The 24,955-nt window shown below is 38.4% G+C and overlaps 1 protein-coding gene across 1 annotated transcript; it reads right to left on the reverse strand.

Moving 5' to 3' along the window:
* Positions 1–12,001: 12,001 nt before the first annotated feature.
* Positions 12,002–24,742, reverse strand: LOC106876663 (uncharacterized). The gene is made up of 2 exons (XM_014925297.3): positions 24,351–24,742; positions 12,002–13,148 (listed from the first exon to the last, which is right to left on the reverse strand). The coding sequence occupies exon 2, from the start codon at positions 13,089–13,091 to the stop codon at positions 12,024–12,026; it is 1,068 nt and encodes a 355-aa protein (XP_014780783.1). The 5' UTR covers positions 13,092–13,148; positions 24,351–24,742; the 3' UTR covers positions 12,002–12,023.
* Positions 24,743–24,955: the final 213 nt, after the last annotated feature.

A 24,955-nucleotide genomic window follows, 5' to 3' on the forward strand; every position in this document is an offset into this window, starting at 1 on the left:
TTCCGTGCCTGCGCCTATTGCTATTGGCCAAAAATTCAGTCTGTAGGTGCGACAGTGAAACAATGACTAATATATCAATCAGCTGTTAATGTACCCAAGTAAAAGTATTTTACGAACAAAGTTGCACCGCCTCTCTCTCCCTCCTCTCTCCCTATATATATATATATATATATATATATATAATTGAATTTTTACCTGTAATTTTGGATTTTGTCCCTAATATATATATACATATATATATAACGGGGCTTTTGTAAATTTACTTCCTGCAGTATTTAAGTAGTCAATTACACTACTTTCCCTAAGACTAGTTGCTGTCTTTGCATTAGTATATATTTTCTGTCATCTTGCTTTAAAATCATCAGATTTAGTGTTTAACAACAAACAACAGGCTTGAATTTTGAGTAATACGCTTTTTCCATTCTACTTGTTGATTTGCAATCACATGTATACAAAGTAAATAAGAAATGAAACAAAATTTACTGTGTTAGTTTCTTTTTGTGATGCACGATCCATTAGATTTCTAATTCATTCATTAAAGAAATACTCCATATTATTCTTCATGCTGTTTTGTCATATTTCAGTATACATAATAAGATATTTAACTAAAAACTGAAGATTGTTCGTATTTTTATCTCAAACATTAATTAATGCAGAAATTACTATTCCAAAGAAAGAAATTATCAACAATATTTTAATGTTAATGTTAATAAATACAAAATAACCATGTGGCATAAACTGTGTGATATAAACATGTTTTTTTACATCTTTTGCAAGATTATATAAAACCGACAATGTCTAGAATTTAATGAATTTGAAAAATTAGATGAAAAAACGCCAAATCAACGACGGAATCTATTACAGAAACATACCATTGACACGATATGCTTTGTGAGCGTTTGGTAATATCAGCACGTTTCTTAACATCATAAAATTTGTTTAATTATTGATTTATTAATACAAAATACACAATAGTTTTTTGCCGGTTTGTGTGTACAGTCGTTTATATATATATATATATATATATATATATTCACACACACACACACACACACACACACACACACGCACACACACACACACGCACACACACACACACACACACACACACACACACGCACACACACACACACACACACACACACACACACACACACACACACACACACACACACACACACACACACACACACACACACTTGAAGAGTCTGGAACGTATGGTATTGTCTATCCTTGTTTTGAGCACGTCCTTTATTGCAGCAAACACCTTCCAACGTACCCCTATTGCCCTTTGAGGGGTGCATGTCTGAAGGAGGTAGTACCTCTGGCGAGAGAACACGAGGTGTTTTTTAGAGTAGTTCGTCCGATCTGGTCGTCACTTGACACCTTGTTCTTACCTGTGGCACCTCGAAACCGTCTGCATACAACAACGGCCACATCCTTGGGGACGGCCTCCACAAGCCGACTAAACGATGGTAAGGGTAGTCGTCAGCTTTCAAACTTTTAGTGAGTTAGGGCTTGTCTATTTATGGAAGGGAAAACTGGAGCCGGCGGACTGTGAGGAGGAAACCACCAGATTGGTTCAACTGGCAGGAGAGCGGACCAGCAAACATTGTGGAGCGCGAACAGGGTGCAGTGAAGCACGATGGACACTGGCCTCATTCGGATTTATCTCTAGTCGTCTTGACTGCGTTCTACCTTCTAGTATCAAAGAGGAAGGGGCGAGAGAGTGAGGCAGATGACGTTGCGCAACCCTGCTCACTTTAATCCATTTCACGCGCGAGTCAACACATCACACCATCCCAGACCCACCTTCAATTACTGTGGCGATGGGCGAATGACAAAGCATCTGGTATGAATGCACCGGAAGCTTTAGTCACTAACCTACACAAAGGCAGCCCAGCTCACAGGGTTGTTTCCCATGGACCGAATCAGCAGTGAAGCTTGGCAGCCCCTGGGTGTCTGAGCAACACACTTTAGGATTGCTCTGCTCATCTCCATGCTCCGAGGAAGGAGCTAGAAAAGGTGCCCTAAATATAGCCTACTTCACTTCAGCCTGATTTGCGTACTGTGGCAAGCGGGGATCCCAATTATGCGGTCGAAACACCAAGACAAAGACGTCGGTGACATTCCTCACAATTGATAGAGGAAATGTGCAAACGATCGTGGACAACTCCAAAGCAAACAGACCTGAGAGACGGATAGCACTTGTTACAAGAGAACTCGACAGGTACAACTTCCACACTGCAGCTCTGAGTGAGCCCAGGCTCGCAGATAAAGGTCAGCTGACAGAGGTCAAAACCAGTTGTACTTTCTTCTTGAGTGGCTGCAGTACGGACGAACGTCGTGGAGTAGGAGTGGGTTTTGCCATCGGATCTAGTCTGAAAAGCAGGGTAACTAGACTCTCCAAAGGACTGAATGACCGACCCACGTCTCTACGGCTTCCTCTTAGAGAAAAGCGCCATTCAACAATCATCAGTGCTTACGCCCCCAACATGACTAACCCGAAGAGGTCAAAGGCAAGTTTTATGAAGACTTGGAAGCACTCATATAGTAGCTGTGTCTAAGGAGGACAAGTTCGTCGTTCTCGGCGACTTCAACGCCAGAGTTGGTACAGACTACAAGATACAGGAGGTAGTCATTGGGAGAAACGGAGTTGGCAAGAGCAACAAGGATCATCTACTGCTGAAGATCAGTGCCGCACATGACTTGCTGATCACCAACACAGTGTTTCGCCTGTCCAACCACAAAAGACGTCCTTGATGCATCCTCGCAGCAAACATTGGCATCTAATTGACTGCAACATTGTCAGGAGAGGGGACTGGCAGGATATTAGAGTGACAAAAGATCAGGCCACCTTGTTCGAATACTTGACATGCGACTCTCCAAGAGAGTGTTTTAGAGTGAACTAGTGGAAAGCGAGTGTACGCAAAGTGGACAGAAAAAGCACTTCAAGGATACACTCAAAGCCTCACTGAAGAGCTTTGAGATCAATCCGACTCCTGGGAAACGCAAAGACAAGATCGCTTTACCTGGCGAAGATGCACCAACAGAGGTGCCACCTCCTACCAATAGAACAGGCTTGCAGGATCACAAAGAAAATGTGAACTATGCTAGCCCAGAGCCAACCACTTACCCTCAATCCAAGTTGACCACTAGTGCCAGACTTGCAGCAGAGCCTTTTGAGCACAATCGGACCGACTTGCCAAAATTGGACACACCGTGTCCAGTCTTCTGTTATGTACTGTCAACGGACGAACTAATAATTCTCTCTGAGGTGTCATCATCCATATCTTGGTGCATATTCACTGTGTAACCGAAGTAGACATACTATTTTGCCTTCTCGATTTCATCGCTTCCCACTTCTATTCGGCCTTGTGCTATGTCTTCCGACATGAGTGTTCCGCTGTGTCAGCATGATCTGCGTCTGGTCTCTGGTTTCAGCGATGAGTACAATCTCATCTGCAAATAGATGTGTTAGTTGCTCACCGTTGATGTCTGTGCATTCTGTCCAGTCAGTGTCCCTGATAATCATTTCTAGATATGCAGTAAAGGGCTTTGGAGAGATGGTGTGTCCTTGCTTGACACCTTTCTCAGCTCGAACTCTTTCTGGTGGTGATAGAAGAACTATTTATGTTGTTCATTCAGTGTTCGCATCTCTGAGCAGTTTGACTGTACTTCCAATAGCACCGTTCTACCTGCGCTATTATGAGACGTGGACTACTACGAAGATAGAACATCGATTGGCTACGACGGAAAGTGACATGGAAAGATCCACGCTTGGAATATCATTACGAGAACATATTCGAAATGAGATAATTCGAGAAAGGAGAGGAGTGAACGAAGTAACCGCAGAACATGTAATCGCAGAACACTGAAAGCACAAGTTCTACTGGGGCAGACAACAGGTGGACCAGCACAGTTGTCGAGTGGTATCCAAGAGATCGGAAGAGGCCACTTGGAAGGCTTCCACATCAATGGGAAGACAATTTAGTCAAACAGTTGAGTCAAGATAGAAAATAATGAAAGAATGGCATAATTAAAACAGAACTGGAAGCTCATTGTGACCAGCGGTGTACAATAACATCTGATGGTCTGGTCGATACTGATATACAGTGATATATGTTCACATACATGAAAATATACATATACATTAACAGATATATTTGTAAGAGCTCACAAAAGCAGTAAGGAGTTAGAGCAACTCATCTCTGCTCACTCCAGTTGTTCTTGTTTCGTGGTTGGTGATGTTGCTGTTGATTATGAGATGGTGAGTTTAGCTGTTTTATTGCTATCGATGTTGTTGTGGTTCTAGCGGTGGATCTTGTTTATATTTTTTGTGATGGAACGATGACCGTTTGTTGCTTGCTTCTTGCCCTTCATAATGACGCCACACCTTCCTCTAAACACCTTTTTTCTCATCAGTTAATGAAAAGTGGGAGTAGTAGTGGGAGGACGAAGAGGAGAAGGAAAGAGGCTAGTTGCTGCATGAGTATATAAGTATCCACATCAATAATCTTGCACACGAAATACACATACGAAATATATAAGTTTGTTTTGTTGATATTGCATTTTGGGAGAGTTCACGTCTGTGTGTTATTTCAATGATGGTGGCACTCAGTGTTGTTTGTTTTTTTTGTTACTCTACTTGCTGCATCTTCTGCATCTGTGACTGCTGCTTTTGATGCAATTGTGGAGTTGATAGCAAGAGGTTGAAAAGCTCATTTACTTGAGGGCATAAAGTTTTCTTGGTGGTTCGTGTTGCTTTATGTACATCTGATCCACCACAATTCTTATCGGATACACTCACTTGAATGAGATTGGGATATGTAGGATTTTCTCTGAGGTGAGTAGCTTTTACATTTTAATTTTGGAATTCAAGTAGTTCTGCGGATTTGATCTCAACTACCAATTTCCAAATACTCCTCCAACTAAATCAAAACCACTATACTTTAAGCGTCTAACGCTTGTTGTTAGTCGGTCTCAAGTTCACTGTCATCTCAGTTGCCAACCACCTCATATTGGGCGGCAATAATATTCTTCTGGGGAGCATACTTGTATGGCTATTTTTCTTTTCCTCGATACATATGGGCACCTCTGTCTCCATATTGCCTCCTTTTCTTTCGTGTCTTTTGGAACCCAAACTTTTTTCTTTTTTAGCTTACTTTGGAGTAGGGTTGCTATTCTTCCTATTTATTTATCTGTTTTGGTGAGAAAATATTAATCGCTAATTTGCATCATGTTTGAATATTTTTTGCGTACCGATTCTTAGTGCTTATGTTTCATTGTTCTTTCCTACAACATTTTACAGGCGTGAATATAAACACACCTAGAATTTATATAGTTTTAAACCAAGACATTTTTTCTGATAAACCGTCTTGTAAGTTTATTTAGATTTATTTGCCTGTTTTTCTTTATCTAAAGCAGCAAGTGGGAGTGTCATAAAATACTTTGCTGACCAGTTGGATATGTAAAGTAGATTCACTCCATACTTGAGATATTTCATGTGATTACTCCATATGCCTGTGAGTCATTTAACATATAATCGTTTATAACATAGGAAAAATGGCCTGAACTTCCAGAAGAGAGGATTAGTCAATTAAACGGACCCCAGCATTTAACTAATACTTTATTGACCCTGATAAAATTTATCTCGGTAGGATTTGAACACAATGATTTACAATTCTTGCTGCTTATTTCTAGTTTTTATAGTGTTCAGTAGATGAGAGACAGATATCCATTTGCATAAAATACTGGTCTATAATACATTTGCCCACGGGAGGAAATAAACTCGGCACAACAATCTCACAAATCACTTTTTGAATGCACAAAGAGGTCACTGCTCGAACTTGCGACTTGTTTCCGTTCTGCAGTAGCTGTTTACAGATAAGTGATCTGGAGGAGTCGACGGTACAATATTCTGGCTGCAGATAGAGTGTAATGTTGAGTATAGAATATTACCTGTTGGCTGTCCCTTACTCTATCCATTCATGCTCTCTGTTGATGGTGATGATGACGATAATGATGATGATAGATGTAACAACTACAAAATTCAATACAGACACGGTTCCCAAGATGCAGTTGTATTTCCTTCTTTTAAACTGTCATCCAGTTCTAAAATACTAGACAAGCAGTTAAGACTAAATCCCTGATGGTGCATGGAAGAATGGCATCTTATTTATTTGCTTATTTATTATCTATCGATTCATTCATATTAAATAAGTGAGGTTTTTTTATCGTTTATTTCAGAATCAATCCTATATCTTATTTTCTCGTTTATCATCCCATTCTTCGTTATAATAAGAGTTATTTAAGATAGTTTATGCTAACCTTGTCTGAGTAATTTCAGTACCACTGTTTATTTCGCTTCATATTCCGTGTTTATTTTTTGAAATCATCATTCGGAATCAATTATATATTCTACTAATGTATATACAATTTGTATGAAAACACGTTACTGAAAACTATAATTCTGCAATGGAATATTTTTGACATTGAGAAGAAAAGGCTTATCTGTGTACCCTTCAGAATTGTGTAGTAGCACGATTTCATCAATAAGGTGGTGGGATATAATTTTCGATCCGTTACGATATACTTACTGTATATATTTTAGGTACTGAAATTATTTCCCTTGTGTAAGCACTTGGTTATCTCCCTTTACCAGTATTCTCCCTTAGTTCCCAAGTTCTACTGACGTCACGTTTATAAATATTTCAGAGAAGTAATTTATATTGACACACACACAAAAAAGAGGCATATACTGTCGTACATTTCCGCCCTCACATACATATACACACAAATACACATGCCCACTCACATACGGACATGCACACACACACGCACACGCCCAAGCACACGCACACACACACACACGCGCATGCACATATCCCACCACACACACGCAGACACACGCACACATACATACATATACAAAGACGCATACACATTCGCTTAAGTTTGTCCATCGAATTCAATGATAACCGCTCTCTTGTTCAAGTGCAGATACTTTTATGACTGTATTGTTTTAAAGACTGCAACAACAGAGTGCGTACCCGCACAGGCGACCAGGTAATCGCAGCTGCTAGTGCCAATAGAACAACCAGCAACGTGCATTCACAAGTGAGAAAACTACGGAGGAGAAAGTATTTCATTGTCGTGGATGACCCTGCTAGCCAAAACATCGCAACGACAAGGCCTACTCATAAAACCAAAAAATTCTTTAGCCATATTGCTGGAGATTACGGCTAAATTTATATTTACTGTTTTCAATTCTCAGTGCCAGGTAGGGCAAGACGACTGGTACTTTTTCCCAGCTGCAAGAAGCTACTAAAAATCTAATCCGATAAAATCTACCTTAAATATGACCGCTAAAATTTGTTTTTCTTTCGAAATGTACTTTTATGGTGTTTGTTTTCCTGGACTTATCCATAGTATAGCAGGGTAGTGTAAATAGCTAACTCCTTCTACGGCTAAGGAGATCTAACTTTCTTTCTAGATAGACGTTGTGTCAAGTCTTACAGCATACTCGTTCACCACCTCCAGTATGTCTATTGCAAGATAGCCGTTGACCATATGCTAGTCATCTTTCCTTTTGCCAAGTTTTGTTTTTATTCTGTTGGGTTTGTAGCCACGTTCTTCACCATGCTAATCTGACAGGGTGCTGTCTTACTCGCCTACGACAAGGTTGTACTCGATTAGACATTATCAGTTGCACCGAAAGCTACTGCACGCACGCACAGACACACAGACACACAGACACACAGACACACACACGCACAGACACACACACACACACACACATACACACACACACATTATATATACACACTGAGAAACGCATAGACAGATACACGGATGAACACACTCATGCAAATGCAGATACATACACACGAAACACAGGTACAAACCTATGACACATGCAAAAATTCATACTTATATACAAAATTTGTGAGTGACCGTCTCCTGGAGGCAATTTCAATACCATTCTAATTAACCTTTAGCTGGGATCTTGGCAGGTGCTACTACTCTGACTCAGAGTATTGAGAAAAGTAGTGGCTGAGAGTGGTACCACACTCATCAAAATCTTGGAATTCCTGGGCCAGGGCCACATTATTGGATTCAGTTTAAAGCCAGTTCTTTAGAAGGTAACAGCATACAAACGCTGCATCCTGATTACTACTGCAATCGTAGCACTTGTTTCACTAGACCAATATAAGCTTGAATGACGAGAGAGTAGAACTGACTCCGCACAAACCATGACAGCTATAATAATACTCATCATTCAAGTTCAGAAAACCAAAACACCAGCACCAATACCGCCACACTTTCTTCTTAAGTCCAGTGGCGATAGGGAAAGTGGCAACGAAGAAGTAGAGGATGCAACTGGAAGTCTACAGCTGTGACCTTGCACGCAGAAGGTCACAGTGTGATGGTATAGTCGTTTTCCACTTAGAGCTGATGAGGATTTCGTATCCTCTTTAGGTGACAGAGCAGACTTAATTAAAGGGCAACACTGCTCTCCCCAATCCAGAGACAGTCGACTGAAAAAGAACCCTAAAAAAAGCCTGCTGCACTTGAACCTTAATTGCCAGGCCATTAATTTGCTGGTCACTCAATAATGCAGTCGAAGAACCAGGAAAAACTTGTCAACTTTGACACAACTCAAAAACTAGGAGATTGATTTGTGGCTCATAGAACGTTGGGACACAGATCAGAGCGCATGACTGGTCTAATGGGTAAGTCCAAAGAGGAGCCCGGACAAGCAGGTGAAGGTTTTGCCATACAAGCTCAGCCGGTTAACAAGCTCAACTTACTGCCAAAAGAAGTCAATGACTGTCTCATGATGTTGCACTCGGAATTAACAATTAACTAGAATGCTACTATCAGAAGTGCCTATACCCCAACCATTCAAAGAAGTCTTCTATGATGACTTGAGTAGAGTAATTAGAGGAGTTGGTAAGGGTGAGTACATAGAAGGGAGTACTATGGAAGCAGGGAATTGGAAAGGAGAACTCTAATTGTCACTCCATCAGACAAAATGATGAGAGTTCAAACTAACAATTATTAAAATAATCTTCCAACAACCACAAATGAACCTGGATGCACCATAGATCAAAATATTGGCATCTGATAGACTATGCAATTGTACGGCAGAGTGACCAAAAGGATGTTTACAGTACTAGATCACATAGATGTGCAAATTACTGGTCAAATCACAGGCTTGTTAGGAGCGTCATATACTTAAAGCTTACGGCCAAACAACTTAGATACACAGCCACATCTGTGAAGAGGTTCAATATATCTGCATTCAAGGAACAAGAAACGTTCACTGAACTAGGGCAGATTGTGGACAAAGCTATGGACAGCGTATTAGATGGCACTCTGTAATGAAAAATACCGGGGGAGTTTAAAGCAACTTAAAATGTGACGGCGACTGAGGTTTTTGGTTCAACCAAGCATAAAAATCAAAACTAGTTTGATGAGAAAAAAATCAGGGATTTGACATCTCAGTCAAATCATCAGCAAAACTGAAGTCCAGGTATCATCAACAGGCGAAACACGCGTTACAAACCAAACATCTGATGTAAAAATGTCATCTAAACTGCTGATAGCAGGTAGACCTACTATGATGGTCTCAAGGCAATCTGTGTCTCCCAAGTTCCATAGAACTATACCAGTTCTCACGTCAGACGGTACCCAGTTACTTACAAACAATAATAACATCTCTTTCAATGGGAAGAGCACTACAGCACAGTCCTAAACCTGATGTCAACAGTAATGAATGACAACATTGATTCCCTCCCACAACACACTGTTTTGGATCAGCTTGACTTGGAGCCGTCCCCGTCAGAATTGCAAAAAGCTATAAAACAGCAGGCTCTGACAGCATGCCAGGCGAGGTTTACAAACTTTTCCAGGACAATGATTCCTTAGTACATCTACACAAGCGAAAAAGCAAAGTGTACTGTTGCGGCAACCATCGGGCCATGTCATACTTATCCACTGCCGGGAAAGTACTTGTTAGTCTTACTTAACAGGATCATTCTTCACGTTGTGTACACTGCGTAACTCGTATCACGGTTTTCTTCGTGGTAGAAGAAGAATTGATATATTTTCACCATGACAGGTCCAGGAAAAGGTCAAGGAGCAGAACTAGGACACGTACACAGTCTTGTTGATTAAACAAAAATATTTGATTTGATAAACCGTGATGAACTCCAGAAAGTCCCGCACAAGTTTGTGTGCAGAAAAAAGGTGGTCACAGTAATAAAGTTATTCTACAGTAATATAATGGCTTCTGTGATGGTAGGTGGTTCAATTTCTTGTACATTTCATGTAAAGAATGCAACCAAGCACGACTGTGTAATGGCTCCTGCTTTGTTTGTAATCTACTTCTCAGCTATGCTGCAAATCACATTTAGAGATGATGACGAAGGTGTGCATATCCAGTTTAGGACAAATGGCAACATTTTCAATTTACAATATCTTAGAGCCAACATCAAAGTCAAAGAACGTTTTCTGAGGGAGTTTCTATTTGGAGATGCTTGTGCTCTGATAATACTCTCTCTATAGAACATCCAACATTGGTTGACTGTTTTGCTAATGTTGCCAAATTCTTCGGGCTAAATGTCAACCTGAGGAAGACTGAGGTCTTGCATCAGCCAGCATCTGGACATCCAAAACAAGATCCTATTGCTATGGGAGACAATACCCTTTAAATAATGTGCCAAAATTCCACTAATCTGGCAAGCATTCTGTAAAACAATGTCCAGCTGAACGAAGAAACCATCCAGCGATTGTCTAAGGCAAACTCATATTTCGGTAGACTTCAGAACAGATTGAGGCTAGATCATGGCTTCTGCCTGGTCACAAAGATCAAAGTGATGAAGTCAGGAGTACTTACTGCTCTCCTATATAGCTGTGAAACATAGACCCTCTACGGGCACCATATTAAATGGCTGAACTCATCCAATCTCCGCTGCCTTCATTCACTTTGCAGCATAAAGTGATAGGACAAAGACCTCAACACAGAGGATTTTGAGAATAGAAAGTTTTCTTATCAAAGCGCAACTGAAGTGGGTTGGCCATGTGGTACGCTTGGAAGACGCTCACCCAAAGTCCCTTTCTATGGTCAGCTTAGTTCTAGTGCTAGAGACCAAGGTCGCCCACGACTTCATTATAAGAATACTCTGAGGAGCTAATAGGAATCGGAAGCACTGAATAAATCCCAGCAGAGAAACTATTGTTACCAAGTCATCTCTGACTTTGAGGTAGCTAGAAGTTATACCCAGTAGAAGAAAAGAGCCCAGCGTAGAACCGAGTCAAGTCTAACCTCAAATGATGGGCATCACGACTGAAAATCCTAAACAAGTCTCAATTCTCACATAGGATACAACAAAACTTCGAACTTAGAATACTGTGTAGTTGGGTCTTGCTGGACTCCTATTCGTCGTAGTGACGAGAAAGTCCAATAAATATTCAAAATATTTTAAAGATTACTCACTTGAGTTCTATCCTTGTCACTGAATGCGCAATCATCATCAAATACCAATACAAATCCACAATGTTCAGGGTACTAATGCAATACCACCCTAATTTAATTCCCTCCTACTCATTTAAACCAAACATAAACGCATCAACATATATACACAAACATAGCTGAAAAATATTTCATTAGTCCAAATACACTGGGATATACATTGTTTCAATAAGTGCAGAGGAACATAAACTACCTCGCTCCGACCTGTTTACATTGTTTGCTTTAACTTTGTATAGTACAAGAACTTAAAGGCATACTGGAAAAAATAGATAGTATAGGGTAACTAGGTAATGCCCAATAAGATAAAACACTTTATGAATGAATACACAATATGATCCTCAACTAGACAGAGATTTGGTATATCTGAAACAATGATTCTGTAGATTGCACCGATCTGTCAACCATTAACCCCAGGCAGACTTGATGAAGGCTGATCTAGAGCTACATAACAAAAATCAGACATTGTTTTTATTCTTCTGGTTTATTACATCTGTTGCACAAAGCATATTTTTTTAAAGAATTTCATAACTTCCTGCCTGAAAGATCGGTTGAAGATTATGTAAAGTATTGGGATAGTTATATTGTTTATATAATAAGAATTCAAAGTTAAGTTTACCAAAGAATCTCTTGATTTATGCATAAACTGTCTCTCGAAAATAATTTCTGCAGTTATGAAAGTTAGTACAAAATGAGGGAGAAAGCTGAAACACCATGAGAGAGTTATGCAAAGCATATTCAGTGTGATATGGGTTACGTCATAATATCTTTTATAACATTGCTCTTGTGAAGTAGTGGAATTTTGTTTATCCGATTCTGAAATTCCTTCAGTTGTCGAGGGTCTGACAGAATTTAACCAAGTTTCTCGTGATAGTCTACCGATCAATAATAATTCCCTTTGTTTATTGTATTTCCTCAGTTTCTGAATGGTCATAGTGTAGATTACAATGAACACTGTAACTAACATCGAAAATACAAGTAACAGAAAGATAAAGTAAGCGAGTGGAAAGACTGGACTATTCTTATCGGAAATAGAGCACGTAGTACCTGTTACATTTCCATGGAATGTGCGAACTTGCCTGACTCCACTTACAAAAATGTGCATGGGCACAATCAGAAATATTATTGCAATGTTTATGCAGATAATTTTGTTGACATCTTGTTTTGTAAACTGTCGCTTTAATGGCCGACAAATCTTTTTAAAGTGATCCACAGCTATTACAACTATGATCAATCCTGACACAGTAGACGTTGCGAAAATGAAAGATTGCATAAAACGACAAAGACGATCATCTGGGAAATTATACGAATGAAAAAGAATAAAAATATCCATTGGCATACATATTATGCTGTCCACAATCTGATTACAACCCAAGTAAACCACCAGCAAACTTGACGGTGTGAGAGGTAGTTTGAACTTATAGATAAAGACGACTAAGCAGTTACCAATTACACCCATCACCATAATGAAGAATAAGGTAATAATCAGTGGTAAGAGTGTTCTTGTTGCCTCATCGTTCACAAACTTTATAATTTCTTCAAGTGACTGTTTCATCGTTGACTTGTTTTCGTTCAAGGAAACAAATGAACTTGTTGCAGGTTCAAAAATTATCTATGGAAAGTAAATACATGGAAATGGTTATGATGAGATAAAAAATGCGAGATGTAGCTTATAAAAAGCATTTCTAAATATTAAGTAATTTGAAAACATGTAAAAAGTGCATTTTGATGTTGATAAACTTCGACTGTGTTAAAATTTGGTAATGACTTTTAAAATTTTTCTTTGTAGTTGATATACAGTGGCCATGTATCTCAACTTTTAGAATGTTTGCGAATAATTCAGGCTATACGAATATATACAATTTTAAAATTATTATAAATGAAATAAAAATTATAAAATCATTCCAAAAATCTACTGATCACATAATTTACAAAACAAAATTGTTTGGAAAAATATATACAGAAAATAATTATTACTTTATCTACATTGTTTATAATAGATATGTGACTGTTAGCACCAAGGTGAATTGGTGTGTGTTGTGTTCATGATCAAAATATTTATCCATATTGTTGTAAATCGATAAAATAGATAATTTTGGGTAAGTGTAACTGACTGCTGCGTGCTGGGAGGGACTGACCTGCCAAGCAAGGATGACTACTCCAGCAAACAAACAAAAAAAAAACAAAAAACCAAAAAACAAACAAACAAACAAAAACAAAGATGAAACACATTCTTTCAATAAGAGAACTGTTGAGATATTGGACGGATTTCAACACCTTTGTTGTATGTATGTATGTATGTATGTATGTATGTATGTATGTATGTACGTGCACATTTTTATGTTTTATGTATGTACGTGCACATTTTTATGTTTTATGTATGTATTCTCATGCGTACAGTTGCATATCTAGACAGGCTCATATATATTTAAATGATAAACTTCTGGAAAGTTTTACTTTTACAGATTTTTACAGTTCCAGTGATAGATTGGATCTGTAGTCTTTGAATTAGCTTTCTCCTTTCTGGTTTTGAGAAGCCTAATTTCTCAATTTTGGTATTCAGGCAGTGCGTTACATATCCCAAGCCCCCAGTTATTACAGGTATAAACCTGAATTTGTAATCTGGATAGAGTAACTGCAGATTCTCAATAGTAAGGCATAGGTGTTCTCTTTTTCACTGATCTTCAGCCTTATGTTAACATCCGCTGGGCAGCTAATTTCCACAATTGTGCACAGTTTCTCTTCTCAATCCCTAATCATTATATCAGGTCTGTTGTGCTTACATTTTATTGAGGTCTTCACTGGTACATTCCACAAGTAATCCTTCTTATTATGAGTGGCTATGGCTTCTACCATATCGTAGGTTCTTATTTCTTTGTCCTAGGGATTATCCTTCCGACAGATTTCATTATAGAGTGTCCTAACTACAACATCATGTCTCATCGGTTGTCATCGACATTTTCGGACAACTGCTTATGATGTGGGTGATATCTTCAGTTTGAACTCCACAAAGTCTGCATCAGTTGTCGGCATAACTACAGAGTTGTACCCCCCAGACTTTGGAAGGTCATAACTTTCAGAAAAATGAATATTTTTTAATGAAATTTTCTATGCATATAGTATTTATTATGTAGATTCCGGTGAAAGTGTTTTGGAATGGGGGTGGGGGACAAATTTCGGAAATTCCAACAGAGTCCACTTAAATTCTTCTTAACTTCCAGGAAAATTAATATTTTTTCGTGAAATTTTCTACAAATATACCTTGATGTATGTACATTTCGAGCATGTAGGAATTTTGAAGGAAACAACTGCAGGTTATTTTTGAGAAGTGTTCCCCACTCGGTGGTGTTTCGGAGCAAGTCGTCCATAATTGTTTCATTTTTCTCTATTATGTGCGTATGTGCATCCGTAGATTTGTAATGAAGTAATACGCTGCTTCTGTTCTCTTCTACTTCTCTACTAAAAACGTTTACTTTGGAATTTACTTCTATTGAGAAAAAAAAAATCGTGTGCATGTTGTTTTTAACGTAAGTTTTCTTATGACGGCTTCTCTTTTCTGCTTATTACTTCATTAGAAATCTACGGATGCACATACGCACATAATAGAGAAAAATGAAACAAATATGGACGACTTGCTCCGAAACACCACCGAGTGGGGAATGCTTCTCAAAAATAACCTGCAGTTGTTTCCTTCAAAATTCCTACATGCTCGAAATGTACATACATCAAGGTATATTTGTAGAAAATTTCACGAAAAAATATTAATTTTCCTGGAAGTTAAGAAGAATTTAAGTGGACTCTGTTGGAATTTCCGAAAATTGTCTCCCACTCCCATTCCAAAACACTTTCACCGGAAATTTTTGTATATTCGGAATCTACATAATAAATACAATATGCATAGAAAATTTCATTAAAAAATATTCACTTTTCTGAAAGTTATGACCTTCCGGTACAACTCTGTAGTTATGCCCAGTTGTCACATTTTACTGCTTTCCCTGCATCTTTTGTGCATCAGGTACTTGGTTGATATTTCCTGTCCGTGGATTGCAAACGTATACCTTTCAAAGTGGGAGGTAGTGATACGGCTATTGGTCCATGATAAACTGCTTTGATGATCAATGTTACTATCATCACGGAGCTTTCTACTAACATATCCATGTATAGTCTTCTGCTCATATAGGCTTATCCTTTCATCTGATATGTTGCGGTAGAGTCATGCGATTTCTTTGGGCATGTATTCTAGGTTATCAGACAAAGAGTGTTGCTCAAGGAGCTGCCTTCCAAGTCTTATGATGTTATCAGCCTCATGTATGCAAATTTGGTCAAGAGATGCACTCGGATCTCATCAAGCGTCCAATGAAGCGGCTCAAACACATTGTGAGCTACTGTTTTATTGAATACAGAGAATTCTGAGGTCCAAATTTTCTTTATTCGGCTGTAGTATTCTTTAGTGACACGTGTTTCGTTACAGGTGCCATGGTAAGATTTATTTTCATCCATCCTTAGACACCTGTAACATTCCTCATCAGATGCAGGAGAAACAGTCAAATTATTGATGGAGATGTTACTAATCTAGTTTACAGTATTCTCCCTTTTCACAACCATGTAACATTTATCCTGACCAAACTCCAACCCTACAACTTTTGAGAATGTTGTAACTAGGTCAAGGCTCTTTTTCATCTTATGCATATTCTTTGCACAGAGTTTTAAGTCATCCACAACGAAACAGTATGTAATTTTGATATTTCTGTTTCCTTGTGAACCAGTGAGATATATTTCAGACTTCCTTAACCTGAACGACAAGGGGTTTACAGAAAGTATAAACAACATCACAGCGAGGCTGTCTTCTTGGAATATGCCTTTGCAATACTATATTGTATCGGTGATAGTACAGTCACCCTTTGTATTTAATTTCAACATGGTAGCCCACGATGAAGTCAGGTCAGCTATAGCTTTGACTATTCTTACGGGAACTTTAGCAAGTTGAAGGGCTTCTAGCATCTATGAGTGGGGAAGAGTGTCAAAGGCTTTCTTGTAGTCTAGCCACATTGAAACTAGATTCCTCCTATGCTTTCGAACCTCTGACATCACAGTTTTGTTGATTGACAATTGCTCAGCACATCCCCAAACGTCCTTCTTCCCAGCTGCTTGTTCTGCTGTGATAATGTTATTGGTTTCAAAATGGTCCTGGAGGAAGAGGTTTAAACATACTATATTCGGCATGTTGCGTTTGCACTTAGGAATGAAGTGTAAAAAAAGGGCAAAGACCCCCTTCGGTCATGAATAATTATAGGATTGCACCTAGAAAGCCCCCCCTCTCAGGCGCAAGCCCGGGAAAAGTTGTTTATGGAAGACTAGCAGTTGCCCATGCATACCAGAGTCCCCTCTCTGGTATGTATATATATGTATGTATGTATGTATGAGTCATCTTCGTAGTCATAAAGCAAGACCGATGATTGACTACCAGGCCGCTGGTGATGATGCTACACACCATACTAATCATGTCTGTCGGGCATGTGGAAGGGAGTGTGATTCAGCAGGAGGACTTAAACGACACGCAAAGGCGCATGGAGCCCAATTACAACAACAGCCAGCTATTGCCAGTAAAGGTTTTGGATGCCAACTCTGTGCAAGACATTGTAGATCTTTGGCTGGGCTAAAAAGTCACATTCGATCACAGCACCGTTAAGTTAAGCTTCGTGCAATGACCATACTTGATAACGAGGGGGCAGCCATCTCATGTATGTATGTATGTATGTATGTATGTATGTATGTATGTAGGTGTGTGTGTTGTGTGTGTGTATGTATGTATGTATGTCTGTATGTATGTATGATATAGATCGTCAAGTTCAAATTACATTAAAAATACTGAAACGTTTGCAGTATTCTCCCTTGGTTAAAAGTTTAACAACAAAACATTTTGCCTAGCATAGTGACTAGGAACATTCAAGTTCATAATTTAAACAGTTTAGGAACAGGAAAACAGTTTCGAAAATTTTATTGTTGACAAAACTTTGATTTTCTCATGGAAGCGCACCACAAAAATGTGGAGAAAAAACCCCTTGGATAATATCATATTTCTCACTGTTAATATTTAAATGAATGCACTCACACGATAACTTCTACTTTTCACCATACATTGCTATATAGCACTCTATCATAAAGCCAAATATCTTGTCTTTCTGTTTGTCTCTACTCAAAATCAGACAGATCACGAGCAATTGGCAGAATCAGTTCGTTATTCTGATATCAATTTTAAGGAGACGATTATTTTTATAAGAGTATTTTCATGAATTTATCCAATTAAAACAAAAGAATGCCAAAAGGATGATGCAATCATTTTGGATCAACTTGTTAAGGATGAAATGCCATTATAAAACAGACGATCTCACATTTCTAATTATGCAATTATTGCCGCATTCTATCAATTTAATTAGAATGCATGCTGCTAACCGTGGCGAAGTGATGGTAGAATTTAATCATTTTATTTGGTCTTTTCTTGCTGAAAACTCTGTTGGCAAAAGCTGAAAGATATCATATCATTAGTCATCACAGCTGTTCTCGAAGAGAGAATGCGAAACTAGTTCATGAAAACTGATATAATAGTGGAACTTTTGAAAAATATGTTTGGTTATCAGAATCAAATTCAAAGTAGAAGAAATAATAAACAGGTGTTGAACGAAATTTTAATCAAAGCTTTTAATCGGATATTCAAAGACAATTCCATCCAGCTCTTATGAGTAGTGACGGGAACGAGGCCGAAGCTGTTAATCAACAATTTGAGCAATCTAATATTTATTACACTTCAGCCCGCCATTTGCAATCTGGAAACCAGATGACTACGGACACAAATGTCTTAGGTGTTATTGTTTAGCAACTGTTACACAAAAAGGAGGATTTCCTTCATTTGCGATTCAACATTATCTCAAATATTGAAGTGCCCAAAGATCAAAGCCTAAAAGCTGTCATAGGATTTGTTGACTTTAGCAAATATTTCAATTCAACCCATCGGGTCAAACTGACGTAAATTCTCAGGGTATATGGTATTGCAGGCGTCACTAGAGATGCAATGAACATTCTCTACAAAGATAATGTTGTCCAGGTTTTATCTCTTGATGGTCATATAAATTTCATTAAGATCCTGATAGAAGTCCTGCGAGTCAAATCTCTTGCACCTTTCCTCTTCATTACATTTTTAGACAGCTCATTACGAATTTTAACACCAAATGCTGAAGAAACAGGTATACAGCTAGCTCCGCAATAAAGCAGACGTCATTCTGCAACTATTATTTCTGATACATTAGGCAGATAATAGAAGATAAAAAAAAAAGCTCAACTACCACTTCAATATGCTCAGAAGACTGCAAAACATATCGGATAACGCGTTGATGACTATAAAACTGAGTTTATGGTTCCCAGTCAAGCAATAGAACACGTTATAGCATCAAGGTGTGAAAACTTGGAACGTGTAAACGATACCAAATATTTGGGATCGTGGGTAGAAAGCTCAAAGAGAGACAGTGAAATGACAATTGAATTGGAATTATCAGTAGTAAGCAAGATGTCCGCAATAAGGGAGCCAAATCAATCTACGAGGGGGTACCCAAAAGACACCGGAATTTTGCAATATTATTTTATTCATTTAGTTTTATAAGTTTATACTTTTACCGCCTTCAAAGTATTCTCCATTTGAAGCCATGCATCGGTCCAGACGTGTTTTCCTCTGTTCGAATCAGTGCGAAGTGATGCTCTTCCACATCTGCAAAACGTTTTGCCTTAAGGATTTTTTTCATTCGGAGAAACAAAAAAAGGTTGCGGCGTGGATAAGCGGGGTCATGCCATTTTTGGTCAAAAACTGTCTCACAACACTCAAGGCTGTGTGCGCAGGCACGTTGTCGTGATGAAACCACCACTCTCCACTTTTTCACAGGTCGGGGCGTTTTCACTGCACCTCGCAAATGCTTCAGAGCGGCCAAGTAAAATGTTCAAGTTCCATCCAGATTTTGTAAAAAAACAGTCTCTTTGTTTTTCGAGCGCAAGGTGGACACCCGCCAGTCGCGCTAAACTGACCAGATATAGAAAGACAGGCAATTTTTGGTTCACCTTTTCTAGAACCTCTCGGGCCTCCGGATGAGCTGTGACCTTTCCAAATGGAGTTGCTCAGACACCTAGCAGCAACCGAATCCTATCACTGTTTTGGTCGACAAGGAGACGACTTTATATCTAGCATGGGCTGCCTATATGCAGGTCGCTGATTACATACTTCCAACCCGTTAAGTCTGCATGCTTTACCACCTTCCCATCGCCGCAGAACTTCCGAATAAAAATAAAATAAGTATATACTAAAAGTAAATAAATATATGCTAAAAATAAAGATATATATATACTGAAAATAAAATAAATATATATAGGAAAAAAAAAGCAGCACATATCGAGCAGAGGTCAGCAATGCCTGTGCAGAGTTTTAGATCCAATAAGGCTTGCACGAGACCTCATAGATCCTCTCCACTCTATTGACATTATCCAGAGACAAACCAGAGCGAGATGTCTGGTGCCAATATGAGTTGCAGACTCAGGGATGTGGGAGCGCCATGATGTCTAGCAAAAACCAAAGATCCCCAAAATGTCCAATGCCATTCCCTGCATATCTGGTTTTATATCAAAGTAATCTTCCGCTAGAGACATGCTTCAACAGAAGCTGAGAGGTCCTTCACTCCCAGTGGTCTTCTAGCACGCCGGACACTATTTCGGAATTTCTGTGTACTCGTGATATGCGTACATACATACATATGCCCCAAATACATACATACGTACATACTTATGGAGCCGTCAACATTGGACGTACAGGTGTAGAGGATCGCTTAAAATGTCCGTTTTGAACGCCTTCCTCTAGAAATATGCCGACTTCTCCAACCTAAATTGGTAACTGGTTTATTTCTCCAATAATTAATAAGAGAAACACCTTTAAAATATACATCTACACCACATGGAATCTCGATAACACGATTATGGCTGAAACTAACATCACCACAGATGAAACTAACAACGTTACCGCCAATGAAAACAACTACTTAAGCAGTAAGTAATTGAAGAAGACGTAAGTACTCTTCTTATTTTACTTGGACCCAGCAACTAAACCAAGATTTACTTCGGAGTAATGAAAAATCCCGAGATGACCCTTCAATCGGATACATGAAGCTGTTAAAATAATACTGGGACGAAGCTCATCCTAGCTTAAATACCTTCATGGCGAAACTGCTCCGATAACAAGCATCTTTTGTAAAAAAACAAATCAACTGATCCTCGATCCTCCCAAAATACTGAAAATGGGCTAAAATCTGCCAGAAGCGGCGTAAAAAATAACGTAAACAAACCATCGCTCCCGCCATCGCTAAATTCGAGTGTGTCTCCAAACTTAGCTGACTCAGTAGCGAAGACTGCGGAATACATCCAACAAAAAAACATTTTAAAATTAAAATTCGCAAAAAAATTTGCCACTTTCTCGAAGCTTTCGTTGAGCAACAGACAATTCCCAACAAGAGTGAGAAAAAATCCGACCGATCAAATGTTTAAAGTTATAAACGATGTCGCTGGAGAGCACATGAAATCATGTGAAGTTAATTACTGGAATATAAATACTCTTATATACACAGTTACTATTACTCTTAAAGAACACCTAAGAGAAATCTACAGTAAACAAAGTAACGAAATTACTAAACGGAAACAACCTAGCAGGAAAACAAAACTTGAAGAAAACATCAACAACGTACGCCGCCATATCGGATGGTTAACTACAACGATAAAACGTAAGGTGAAAAATGACTTTACACCTCACCAACTGTACCTTAGACAAAAATTAACGAAACTCTATGGTAGCTCTTCACACCGAGCTCTTGAAGGAAAGTCAATCACTTTCAAGCATGAACTCAAGACGATGAGCGAGTAACTCCGCTATCGCATGCGAATTTTTGAACGAGCGAGTATCAATCGCAAGTTTGCTTCCAACCCATAAGCATTATACAGAGAGACGAGGAAGGAAAACATTGCCATTAATAAAAAACTCCTTCCCAAGATCTACAATCATTCTGATAAAAAATTTGGAACGAAAGGAGGGATTTCAACCTGAATGCACCATAGTTAAATACGATTGAGAAAGAATGCTGTGCCAACACTAACAGAATGCTGTGCCAACACTAACAGTGAAAGCTGTATTGTCTGAAGTAAGAAAACAGCACAGACACCTTGTGACAGTATGACTTGACTATAAGAAGGTATTCGACTCTATCCTTTATTCATAGCTGTTCAAGTGCCTACATCTGACAAAAGTACCCACCACCCTAATTGCTGCCATAGAGAGACTCCCAAAGGAGTGGACAACAGTTCTCACCCTTCCAACTGAGAACAGAATAATTGTTTCAGATAATATAGGGAATATTTCAGGAAGATAGCCTTTCTGTACTTCTTTTCATTTTGGCACTGAATCCATTTTCGTTCTTACTGCAGAAAACAAATGGTTACATGCTAATATCAGTCAACTGCTAGAAATATCAATGTAACTCATAATTTCTTCGTAGACGACTTCAAGATTTATGCTAAAAGTGTTAGCAATGCCAAAATACAACTGGAATTAATAACATTTTCATATTTCTTTATTGCCCACAAGGGGCTAAACATAGAAGGGACAAACAAGGGATTAAGTCGATTACATCGACCCCAGTGTGTAACTGGTACTTATTTAATCGACCCCGAAAGGATGAAAGGCTAAGTCGACCTCGGCGGAATTTGAACTCAGAACGTAAAGACAGACGAAATACCACTAAACATTTCGCCCGGCGTGCTAACGTTTCTACCAGCTCGCCGCCTTGAATTAATAACATTTTCAGCTGATCAAAACAGCTGGGCTCTCTTACCTCAGAGAAGACTTGTATGCAAAGCACTCAGAATACAAAAAAAAAAAAAAGACTATGCATGGTTATGTTGCCCGGAAGCTTGAAAAAAACAGTAGAATTGACGCGAAGCGCTGCCTCTCGTGGACACAAGATAACTACATCATATCACACTTTGAAGGCTATGCGTTTGCAATCCAGGAGCAAGAGATTGCCACAAAGTTCCTGGGGAACAAAAGAGACAGCGGCACTCTTGTAATCACAAGGTGGAACCGCATGTGTAGGCTATGTCATGTTTCTGTGGCAGACATCACGCATGTGATTAGCAGCTGTCCTAAAATGTCGTCACGGTACTACCTCCCTATGCAGCACGATGTTGTCGCTAAAACAATTTACAACGCCATCCGCAAGAAAGACTATCCAGAAGTAACCTTCGAAAATCCCCTTATTATGGAATACATCCATAAACACCAACTCAAGTAATACTGGTGGAATATTCCCATGAAAACTTCTATCAAATTTAAACATAACAGGCCATATATTGTCATTTGGGATAGAGGGGCAAAGGTATGTATCGTCACAGAAGTCAGCTGCTCAGCAGATATAAATATCTCTCTGAAAATCAAAGAAAAAGAGGATATCTATGGACAACGGCTTCGAAACCTCCAGCTTCTATATTCAGACAATGAATTCATATTCATACCAATAATAATTGGAGCACTAGGTTTTGTTAGTAAACGCTTAAAGGAGAATCTGGATAAACTGGTATTTTCAGACAGAGAAATAGACCGGCTGATTCGTACATTACAAGTGCAATCTGTGGATGGAACAGTAAAAATATTCAAAATTTTTCCTCAAGTTCCAAATTTGAATTTGCCTATGTTAACTACATCGTAAAGATGAAGTCTTGTCTCTTTATTGGAAACTGGCTCCCTCCTCAGTGGGAGATTTATAATGATTAAAAAATAGAAGACATACATACACACATACATACATACATACATACATACATACATACATACACACATACGTGCACACATACGTGCACACATCACGATGAGACATGACATTTTATTACGAGATCCATCGAAAGGATAATCCGGAGGACAAAGAAATATGAACCCACAGTATGGTGGAAGCCATAGTCACTCATAATAAAAAGGAGTACTGATGAAATGTCCCACTGAAAACCCCAATAAAATACAAACACAATAGACCTGATATAATGATTTGGGATAAAGAGAAACTGTACAGTTGTGGAAATCAGCTGCCCAGCGGATGTTATAAAGCTGAAGGTCAATGAGAATACTTACGCTGAACTATTGAGAAATCTGCCTTTGCTCTATCCAGACTACAAGTTCAAGTTTACACCTGCAATTATTTGGGCACTGGGATATGTAACATACTACCTAAATACCAATCTAGAGAAATTAGGCTTCTCAAAACCAGAAAGGAGAAAGTTACTTCGAAGACTACAGATCGAAGCCATCACTGGAACTGTAAAAGTCTGTAAAACTTTCCAGAAGTTTATCCTTTAAGGATATATGAACATGTCTAGATATGCAACTATATGCATGAGAATACATACATATATAAAATATACAAATCTGCACATTTACATACAACTATCCATACATACAAAAATACCCTGTTGTTGATGATGAAATTCCTATGAAGGAGCTTTAGATCTGGGTTAGAAACCGGCTCTTTCTCTATTGACAAGAAATCTTGGAATAAATCTGAATAATGACATACATACATGTGTGTGTGTGTGTGTGTGTGTGTGTGTGTCTGTGTGTGTCTGTGTCTGCGTGTATGTCTGTGTATGTATGTATGTAATGAAAACATTGTGAAATATGCACATTTTTACAGTATTTAGGTCAGCAATCACATTACAAAATATATATATGAAATGAAACCAAACTTACCCTACCAGTTTCTTCCAGTGCTGACCATTTCTACATTGCATTAGATTACTTAAAAATTATTTAAAAACATGCTTCATTTTATCTTCATGCTATTTTGTCACATTCCAGCATACATGGTTAGACATTTCACAAAAGAACTGAAAAATACGTGATTGTTTTTTCTATCTCAAACATTATTCATATTTTCCCTAATTTTGCATTATAATCACGAAAAAACTATTACATGTGTGATAAAGGCATTTTTTCCCAAAATTTCGCAAAATTATTTAATACTGACAACGTTGAGAATTTAACGATTTTAAAAAGTAGATGAAGAAACGCCAAAATAACGATAGTCATCAATCACAAAAGCAAGGCAATGGATATTTTCAAGACATGCGTCATGACATGTTCTGTGAGCGTTTGTTGATATCAACACATCGCTAAACAATAAAATTTGTAGAATTTATTTAATCATTGAATTCTTTATACGAAATAAGCAAATAATACACGAGTTTTTTTTTACAGGTGTGTACAATTTATATATATATGTAAGTTTATACACACACACACAAACACACACACACACACACACACACACACACACACACACACATATATATATA

Source organism: Octopus bimaculoides, chromosome 3 (genome assembly GCF_046866305.1).
Source record: "Octopus bimaculoides isolate indiv1 chromosome 3, ASM4686630v1, whole genome shotgun sequence".
Taxonomy (NCBI): Eukaryota; Metazoa; Mollusca; class Cephalopoda; order Octopoda; family Octopodidae; genus Octopus; species Octopus bimaculoides.

What these genes read in the sequence shown, in the direction of transcription:
- LOC106876663 (XM_014925297.3), bottom strand. Translation starts at nt 13,091, where the DNA reads ATGAAACAGTCACTTGAAGAAATTATAAAGTTTGTGAACGATGAGGCA.